The sequence below is a fragment of the Nothoprocta perdicaria genome, unplaced genomic scaffold (genome assembly GCF_003342845.1).
Source record: "Nothoprocta perdicaria isolate Ctin4 unplaced genomic scaffold, notPer1 scaffold_218, whole genome shotgun sequence".
NCBI classification, from domain to species: Eukaryota; Metazoa; Chordata; class Aves; order Tinamiformes; family Tinamidae; genus Nothoprocta; species Nothoprocta perdicaria.
In genome coordinates, this window is record NW_020455399.1 from 649,003 (window position 1) to 658,141 (window position 9,139).

At 69.9% G+C, this 9,139-nt stretch overlaps 3 protein-coding genes across 3 annotated transcripts in view; 1 reads left to right on the forward strand and 2 right to left on the reverse strand.

Moving 5' to 3' along the window:
* Positions 1–505, reverse strand: part of LOC112946838 (granzyme-like protein 1) — a 2,300-nt gene extending 1,795 nt beyond the window's left edge. The window contains 3 exon segments of the mRNA XM_026038785.1: positions 73–220; positions 320–400; positions 403–505. Of these exon segments, the coding sequence (XP_025894570.1) occupies positions 73–220; positions 320–400; positions 403–505 (332 nt within the window).
* Positions 506–2,532: 2,027 nt separating this feature from the next.
* LOC112946802 (duodenase-1-like) lies at positions 2,533–3,879 on the reverse strand. Its single transcript, XM_026038748.1, has 5 exons — positions 3,810–3,879; positions 3,590–3,737; positions 3,190–3,325; positions 2,739–2,990; positions 2,533–2,667 (listed from the first exon to the last, which is right to left on the reverse strand). Exons 1-5 carry the CDS (start codon positions 3,877–3,879, stop codon positions 2,533–2,535), a joined length of 741 nt encoding a protein of 246 aa, XP_025894533.1.
* Positions 3,880–7,233: 3,354 nt separating this feature from the next.
* S1PR4 (sphingosine-1-phosphate receptor 4) lies at positions 7,234–8,391 on the forward strand. Its single transcript, XM_026038786.1, has one exon. It carries the CDS (start codon positions 7,234–7,236, stop codon positions 8,389–8,391), a length of 1,158 nt encoding a protein of 385 aa, XP_025894571.1.
* Positions 8,392–9,139: the final 748 nt, after the last annotated feature.

Here is a 9,139-nt window from a genome sequence, read left to right on the forward strand (position 1 = left end):
TCGTCCTGCATGGCCCCGAGGAGGTATTGTCCTGCGCATGGTGCCGGGGCTGCCAAGCGAGCCCAACCCTACCTGGCGCACTGAGCCGCCGTCATCACCCAGCCGGGGGCCACCAGGAAGCCCCCGCAGAAGTGGCCGTTCCGCCCCTGCAGAAAGGCCATGTAGGGCTTGGAGAGCTCCTTGGCTTCAGCTCCCGCTCCGAGCCGGCTCCAGAAGTGATCTGCAACGCAGGGAGGCCGCGTGGCACCCGGCRCGGGGCCGGCCGCTCCGGGCGCCTCTCGCCCGGCCCTTGCCCCCCGCTACGGCTGCTGCTACTCACGGGCGCTTCCCGGCGGGAACAGGACGAGCAGCAGCGAGAGCAGGAGCTGCTGCTGGCGCTTCATGGCACAGCCTTGGCCTCGGCGGCTCCTTGGGAGGCTGCACTGCCACTGGGGTCCCTCCTTGCTCCCAGGAAGGTTTTATAGCCCAAAACCAGACTCCAGGAAACCACAGAGGCCGGGCTCATCTGATTAATCTGTCTGCAAAGTGCGTACCTCAGCACTCTGCGAGGGGAATTCAGCCAGCTCTAGCCTTGGGCATCAACCACCTTTATCTGGGATCTGGCTTGTAGTGTCCGACATCCTGCTAAGCCTGGAACCAGCTTTATCCATGGCCTTTTAACTGGAACTGCAGGGAGCGCGTTGAGCCCAAAGCTTCGCCCTCCGAGGTGTGCTTTTCTTGCAGCCYGTTTGTGTTGCTGCAAGCTTCTGATTGCTCTTGATGTTTATCGAGCACCTTGCAAAACCAGGGCTTTGTTTTGTTTGTGTTTGCTCACTGTGCAAGTGCCGCAGCCTGTGCAACGGCTTTGAGGACCCTGCTCGAAGCGATGGAGCTCCGCGCTCGCCGAGCAGCCCTTGCACGGTGGATGTGGATGTAATTCCAGCACCCCGCTGGTCGCGGCGGCGCGAGGGTGACACGTCCCGGGTCGGCGGCCTGCGGGTGGCCCTGCTGTGTCACCCCGGCGTCGGTGCTCAAATCCCGGCACTTTGGTGCTGGGATTTGTGCAGCAAAAGGCCTCGGTTTTGGGCGCTCCCTTCCAGCCGTGCTCACTGCTGCTAACCGGCGGAGTGCCCAAAGGTCCCGGCCCCTTTTCCCAGCAAACGGGAGACAGGAGAGGGCAGCTCCCTGCTCCCGGCAGCCCGGCTTCCCCGGCCGTGTGCTGGTGCCTGGAGGAGCGGGCGACGCGCCTGGGGTCCTGCGCCTCGCCACCCCGTGGCAGACGGAGAGGGGTCCCCTTGGGGGCTGCCCCATCGCGGATCCAGGGGCCGCCACGGTCCTGTTGGGACGTGACCTTGCAGCGGGTGCTGAGAGGCTCCCGCAATGCCCGTGTCCCCTGGGCGCCCCGCCGGCCGCTGTYCCCGGCCCCTTGGGGTGCCGCCGGAGCGGGGCCCGCGCGTCCTGCCCCGCCGCCCAACTCGCCCTCCCTCCGGCGCCCCAGGAACCAGCCCCTTTTCACTAGAAAGGGATTCTCGTGCGAAGGCTGCAGCGGCGGGAGCTGCTAGGAAAACCCTGACGTGAGAAAGACGTGCGCGGGGCAGATAAGCAGCTGTAGTCTTTTCACGCGCAGATTTCCTCGCTGATAGCCGCTTAGCAGAACCCAGAGCAGGGACTCGTCTCGGTTTCCCCAAGCTGGCGTGGGCTCCGGGGGCTAGAAGTGACATYGCTGCTCCCAGGAAATGACAGGGAGAGTCTGAGGGCTGTCGTGTGGCCGCTCTGTCTGGGCCGTCTCCTCCCGCCACCCGGGGCAGCTACTGGAAGCGCCGTGGGGCCGGGGCCGCCTGCGGGTGCCTCCCGCCGGGCACGGGTTCGGGGTTGCTGAAACCCTCCTCGGCCCTTCCCCTCCTGTGTCACGGAACCGCAGGATGGTCGAGGGTGGAAGGGACCTCTAGGGATCACCCAGTGCGGTGCCTGCTCCAGCAGGGACACCTGGAGCACGGAGGAACCGGGTGCATCCCGACGGGTTGGGAGATCTCCAGAGCAGGAGCCTCCCCGGGCAACCTCCCTGTTCCAGGGCTTGGCAACCCTCGCAGTGGAGAAGTTCTTAAACTGGGAAGTTCTTATCTGACAAGTTCTCATGCGTGTCCCCTTGAGCCCGCAGCCGCCCGGCGCCGCGCGGCCCTCCCCGGTCCCGCCGTCCCGCTCAGCTCCCGCAGGAAGGAGCAGACGGGCGCTCGGGGCTGCAGTGCTTCCTTTACTGTGGGTGCTGCGTGCGGGACAAGGCTGGAGCAGGGACGAGGGGCACGTGCCGAGGAGCAGGGACAAGGACCACGTGCCAAGGAAGCSGTGCCCGGGGGCTCCTGCTCCATCCGGGACCGTTGCCGTCCTGGAGTGACCGAGTGGAGCCCAGGAGCCGCCTCCTGCAATGGGCAGGGGCTCGCGGTGGCCCCGGGGTGGCCGTTCCCATCCCGGGAAAAGGGGCTCCGGGTGACACGAGGACGGAGGGAAGGTGGCTCCGYGGTGGCCCCGGCGCACGGGCGAGCCCCGCGCCCGCCGCTACTTCCTCATGACCTTGCTGATCCAGGGCAGGTAATTGGCCACGCGGGCGTAGACGCCGGGCGGGCTGTCGTACCCAAAGGACACGAYGCCCTCGGCCACGTCGTTGCAGACCAAGGGCCCCCCGGAATCTCCCTAGGGAGAAACGAGGGGGGCTGTGGAGGCCTCTTCCCCGCGGGTGCCGGGGCTCCGGCGCGGGCTCCTACCTGGCTGGCGTCGCGGAGCTCGTGGAAGCTGCCGGCGCACACCATGCCGTTGGTGAGCGCCGGGTAGAAGTGGGTGCATTTCCTGCGGCTGTAGATGGAGACCTGGGTCTCAAAGAGCCGCTCGGTGTCCTGCTCCTCGTCGATGCAGCCCCAGCCGGCCACGCTGCAGCGCGTGCCCGCGGGGAGGTCGCTGCTGCTCTTGGGCAGCGCCACGGGCTTGACGTACTTGTTGAGCTTGGCCTTGGCTGTGAGCTGCAGAGAGGGGCAGCTGGGGGAGAGCTCCTTGCATGGGGGGAGAGCTCCTTGCATGGGGAGAAAGCTCCTTGCACAGGGGAAAGCTCCTCGCATGGGGCCCGATGGGCTCCAGGTTGCTGCCACGGGCACCCGGGCACCCCGGTGCTGCGCGAGGAGCCCGTGATGGGGAGGCCCCGTCCCGCTGTGCCCGCCTTGCCTTGAGGAGCATGATGTCGTTGTCCACCGTGCCGGGGTCGTAGTCGGGGTGCGGGTAGTACCTGAGCACCCCCCGCACCTGCTGCGTCCTCTCGGGCTCSAGGACGTCGTGGGCACCCAGGACGACCGTGATGTTCCTGGCCGGGGGCAGAGCGGGAGAGGCACAGACTGCGTGGTGCTCACCCGCTTCCCGGGCACGGGCACGCGGCACGAGCCGCTCGGTGGAGGAAGAGAAGGAAAAGGAGAGGAAAAGAGGAGGAAAGGRAGAGAAAAAGGAGAGGAAAAGGGGAGGAAAAGAGGAGGAAAAGGAGGAAGAAGAAGAAGAAGAGGAGGAKGAAGAGGAGCCCGTTCGGGGCAGGTGCCGGGCGGCGCTGGGGACAGCGCCCGTGCGAAGCGCTCACCCCAGGGCGCAGTGCGCGGCCGTCATCACCCAGGACGGGGCCACCAGGAAGCCCCCGCAGAAGKTGGTCCCTATCTTCAGGAAGGCCATGTAGGGGCGCGAGTGGGGCTGCGCCTCGTGGCCGCCCACGATGCGGCCCCGCGACGCGCCTGGGGGGACACGGGCTGAGCCGGGGTCCCCCGGGGCTCCAGCCCCGGCCTCCCGCCGGCCTCCCCGCTCACCGGCCTCGGCCCTCGCGCAGGGCACCAGCAGCAGCAGCAGCAGCAGCAGCAGCGGCTGCGGCCGGCGCATCTCGGCCCTGGCTGCAGTCCTGGTGCGGAGGCCCCGGTGCCCACGGGCTGCTGTTATAGCGGGTGCCCGGCGCGCCCGGAAGCCGCGTGCAGGGCCCTGATTGCGCTAATCGGCGCGGTGCGGCGCCCCGCGCGGCTATCGGCGCCGGCCACGTCCGGTGCCACGCGCCCACGCGTCCGGCGCCACCACGGTGGTGACAGGCCATCGGCGGGGCGAGATTTGCCGTGTGCCCCCGCTCCGCTGCAGCTCGCAGCCCCGCGCTGCAAGGGACGGGGAGCATCCACTGCAGGAGCCGCAGCAGTGGCGCGGGAGGCACCGATGTGCTGCAGCCCCCCATGCAGATGCAGCTCCCTGTGCAGCTCCCCATGCAGCTCCCCATGCAGCCCCCATGCAGCTCCCCATGCAGCTCCCCATGCAGCTCCCATGCAGCTCCCCGTGCAGCCCCCGTGCAGCCCCTCATGTGGCCCCAGTGCAGCCCCCCTGGCAGCCCCCCTGGAGCCCCCCATGAAGCCCCCATGCAGCTCCCCGTGCAGCCCCCCGTGCAGCCCCCGTGCAGCTCCCCATGCAGCCCCGTGCAGCCCCATGGAGCCCCATGTGCAGCTCCCGTGCAGCCCCATGCAGCCCCCCATGCAGCCCCCRTGCAGCCCCTCATGTGGCCCCAGTGCAGCCCCCCTGGCAGCCCCCATGCAGCCCCCATGCAGCCCCCCATGCAGCCCCCCATGCAGCGCTGGGCCTGGCCCGTGGGGCAGCCGCGGCCCTGCGGAGCCCCAGGCCCACAGAGGGGCCGCGGTCCCCGCTGCAGCGCCGGGGGCAGCAGGAGCGCAGGGCGGGCTGCAGCACCGGCTGCGGGACGGGGGCTGCGGGGCCGGGTCCCCGCGGGCTGCCCGCTCCCGCGGGTGACGCTCTGTGCTGCAGGGGCCGCGTTCGGCAGCCCCCGGGCTCCGCGTGAGGTTTTCGCACGAAGCAAACGCAAGGTTCCCGCTGCAGAGCCACGCAAAGGAAAGGCAGCACCGCCGCTCTGCCGTTTAAGGTCAGCAGCGCTGTGAGAAGCAGAGAGGAGTTGCGCTCCTCTCCCAGCCTGGAGATGCGCTGCGGGGGCCATTCCCGCCGGGCATTCCATGCACGGAGCCGCTCGGGGCCCGGGATGCACCGCAGGCGGCGGCAGCAGCGCCGCCCCGCCGCGCGTGGGCCAGGAAACGYGCCCGGCAGGTGCCCCCGCGGTTTGGGACGAGCCCAACTCCACCCTTCCTGGGGCAGAAAAACACCTGCGGAGCGGGGCCGCGGCGCGCCGCTCGCTTTGCTAATCACTACTTCGGAAAATGCAMGTTTTAATCAGGATGGCGCAGCAGGAAACCCTCGAGCGGAGCCGTTGGTGCTTTATCTCGCAGCCCCCGTGGCTCTTTCCCCTCGGCMGCTCTGCTTTGCCGCCCCACGCCTTGCTCTCCCACGGGCATTGTCGTCTCCCTCCCGCGATCCCTTTCTTTGCTGCATGAAATCTGAACCGAACAGAAATGAGCAAGGCAGAAGGCCTCGCTTTTAAAAATATTTGSTGCTAAAAGCGCATCTGCCATGCTGGGGACACAAGCAGCTTGCGTTCGAGTTGACAGGCTAAACCCRGGCCCGGGTCTAACCCAGAGGCCAAGCTTCCCAATAGGCTGTGACGGGAATGGGGGCGGTTCCGTGAGGACAAAGGCAGCGCTGGCCCCTCGTGCCCTGCCGCACACACGGCGCGTGGCGAGGGGCGCTCCGCGCCCAGCCCCTTCCCGCCGCATTCCGCGCACATTCCGGCCTGTCCTGCCAGGGGCAGCTGGAAGGGCGGCCGGAGCAGGGATAGACCGGGGCCGAGGCGTGGGAGCCGCGTGCGTGGGACCTCGCTCCCCTCGGCGCCTCGTCCCRGCTCTGTCTCCTGCACTCCTGGGATTATCTCCAGAATCCATCGGCTCCCGTCCCTGTCCGCCCTGCCCACAGGGAAGCCCCGACACCCCGGGCAGGCAGTGGGACGGACGGAGCTGTTGAGAAGCGCTCGGCTTGCACGTGTCCCCGTGGTTCAGCCGGCAGCGGGCGACTCCCTCGCACAATCACTCCCCACTCCCGGGCCCACGGGATCCGTGCTGGGAGCCGGGGACCTTCCCGCGGCTCTGTGCCGGGCTGCAGGGGGAAGGCAGGACGCTCGGCTGGCTCTGCYGCCGTGCCCAGCTCAGAGGTGCCTGCCCTCGCTTTGCTCTGGGCCCTTTCGCAGCTGTTTTGGGTGGGACCATCTTGCAGAGAAATGCGGTGTGGTAACTTCCCCTTTCTTTTTTTTTTTCCTTTTTTCATTGTGTTAGGTAGAATTCTCACTTATTTGGCACAGGGAGCCCTCCCCGCCGCGCAGTGCGTGCAGGGCCTGGCACCGGCGGCACCGCTGCCTGCTGAGCCCACGCGAGCCGGGAAGGGCAGGTGAGCGCCGGGCAGCGCCGGGAGCCGGGATGGGACCGGGGATCCCCGTGCCAGGCATGGGAGCGGGTCGGGGATGGGCACGGGCATCGGGGTCGTGTCCGGGCTCCGGACGGGGGTCCCCGCGGAGCCCCTGGCGCAGCGCTGGGCGCGAGGCAGCACTCGGGGGTCTCCATCCCCCTGGGAGTCCGGGTGGGAAGAGCCGGACAGGCAGGCGCAGAGCTGGGAGGAGGCGCCAGGGCACGGGGCGCGTCCCGGGCACATCCGAGCAGCCCAGTCCCCGCGAGGCGGGAGCAGCTGGGCCTCCYCTGGAGGCCTTCGAGCCTCCCCCATCACCGGAGGCGCCCAGATCCGCTGCATTGGCAGCGCCTGGGAACGTGGCCCAGGAGGCGGGCTGGGGATCAGGCCCGTGGGGGAGCCCAGGGGACCAGGGGGGCACCGGGGGGCACAGGGCAGCAGATCCAGCGCCCCCCGCGCCCTGCAGGGCCCAGGGGAATCCAACCCGAGGCAAGGCACCCACGGCCCCGGCTCCCTGGGAGCTGTTCCTCGCGCTCGGCCTTGATGAGCCCAGCAGCTCTGCCCAGCGCCACGGGCAGCGCCGCCCCATTGCCCCGTGGTGCCCCGGCGCCGAGCGGGACGCGACGCGCTGCCTCGCTCCCGCGCCAAGGCTGCGAAGGGCCAGCTCCTCGCCGAGGAGCGATAACCGCCCGAAACGCTGTCAATAACCCAGTTGACAACAGGAAACTTCAACAACAGGAAGCCCGTGCTGGCGCGTGGCCTTACAAAACACCTCACCCCGCTCTTTCAGGGCCCGGGGCTGCGGACGGGGCTCAGCCGGTCCCCGGTGCGTGACAGAGCCCCGCAGGAGCCGCTGCCCGGCAAAGCCCAGCTCAACACCGCCGCATCGCGCACCCCGTGGAGATGGACGGTACGGGGCTGAGCTGGCTGCTGGACGGCGCCCAGCGCCCGGCCCCGCAGCCCGGGCTGGGCAAGGGCGCCTGCCTGCAGCTGGCGGCCGCCGGCAACCTCAGCCTCATCCTGCAGCACTACAACTTCACGGGCAAGCTGGCCAAGCGGCGGCCGCGCGACGAGGGCCTGGGCGCCACGCGCGCGGCCTTCGTCGTCTTCAGCTGCGTCATCATCCTGGAGAACCTGCTGGTGCTGCTGGCGCTGCTGCGGCGCCTGCGCGCCCGCCGCTGGGTCTACTCCTGCATCGCCAGCATCACCGTGAGCGACCTGCTGGCYGGCGTCGCCTACCTGGGCAACCTCTGCCTCTCGGGCAGGAAGACCTTCGAGCTGTCGCCCCCGCTGTGGTTCCTGCGCGAGGGCGTCCTCTTCGTGGCGCTGGCCGCCTCCACCTTCAGCCTGCTGGTGACGGCCATCGAGCGCTACAGTGCCATGGTGAGGCCCATCGCGGAGAGCGAGGCCAGCAAGACGCGGCGCCTGCGCGGCCTCATCGTGTCCTGCTGGCTGCTGGCRCTGCTGCTGGGGCTGCTGCCGCTGCTGGGCTGGAACTGCCTGTGCGACTTCGGCGCCTGCTCCCTCCTCCTGCCGCTCTACTCCAAGAGCTACATCCTCTTCTCCGTGGTCCTGCTCAGCATCATCCTGCTGGGCATCGTCGGCCTCTACATCTCCATCTACCAGCTGGTGCAGGCCAGCTCCAGGCAGAGCAGCTCTCGGCACGGCCGCAGGCGCTCGCTGCGCCTGCTCAAGACGGTGCTCATGATCCTGGGCGCCTTCATCGTGTGCTGGAGCCCGCTCTTCGCCCTGCTGCTCGTGGACGCCTCCTGCGAGCCGCGGGCCTGCGGGCACCTGCACAGCCTGGACTGGACGCTGGCGCTGGCCATGGTCAACTCGGCCGTCAACCCCGTCATCTACTCGCTGCGGAGCGCGGAGGTGCGGCGGGCGCTGCGGGACCTGCTGTGCGGCGGGCGCGCCGCCGGCGCCGCCGCCTCGTCCAGCGAGAGCTCGGTGCGCGCGCGCGGCAGCCCGCGCGGCCCCGCGGCGCCCCGGCCCCGYGCGCCGCTCTCCAGCAACTCCAGCGTCATGAGCGACCTGAGCAACCTGCCCAGCCTCTGAGCCGGCCCGACGCGGCGCCCGCCTCAGGCTCGGCTCACGGCTCCAAGCCCGGCCTGGGGTCAACGTGGGCGGGCGTTGCAGGGATGGGGGTGGCGCTTGGGGGGTGTGGGGGCACAGGCGCTGCTGCGCGGCCGGGGGGCCGGGGCGCAGGGCCCTGCTGCGTGTGTGTGCGCAGCGCTGGGGACCCCCCGCACACCCGGCCCAGGCGCCGCCGCAGCCGGCAGGCCGCACGGAGCCCCCGCCGCCTCCACGCGGGACGGACCCTGGGCGGCGGAAGCGGCACGGATTGTTTCCTCCTCCTTTCCRGACCGCAGAAGCCGCCTCCTTCCAGAAATCTGTGTTTTCTGCAAGCAGCGTTTTGCAACAGGCCGGGGACGGGCTCCGTGCGAGGGTCTGCACACGGGCGGCCACGGAGCCGTCCCGGCTGCCCCGCGCAGCACCGGCAAGGAGGGCGGCCGCCGCCGCACGGGGAGCACCGCAGGCAGACACGGGGCGCGGGGCGCGGGAGGCGGCCGGGACCCCCCCGCCCCGCGGGCCGGGCCCAGCGCCTCCTCCCGCCGGCTTCTTCCGCAATAAACCGCCTTGACGACACGGCCCGGGCGGCTCCCTCCGCGCGTCCGCCGGAACTACAGCTCCCGGCAACCCTTGCGGCAGCGCCGGAACTACAGCCCCAGTAGTCCTGGCGGGAACTACAGCTCCCGGCAACCCTTGCGGCGGCGCCGGAACTACAGCCCCAGTAGTCCTGGCG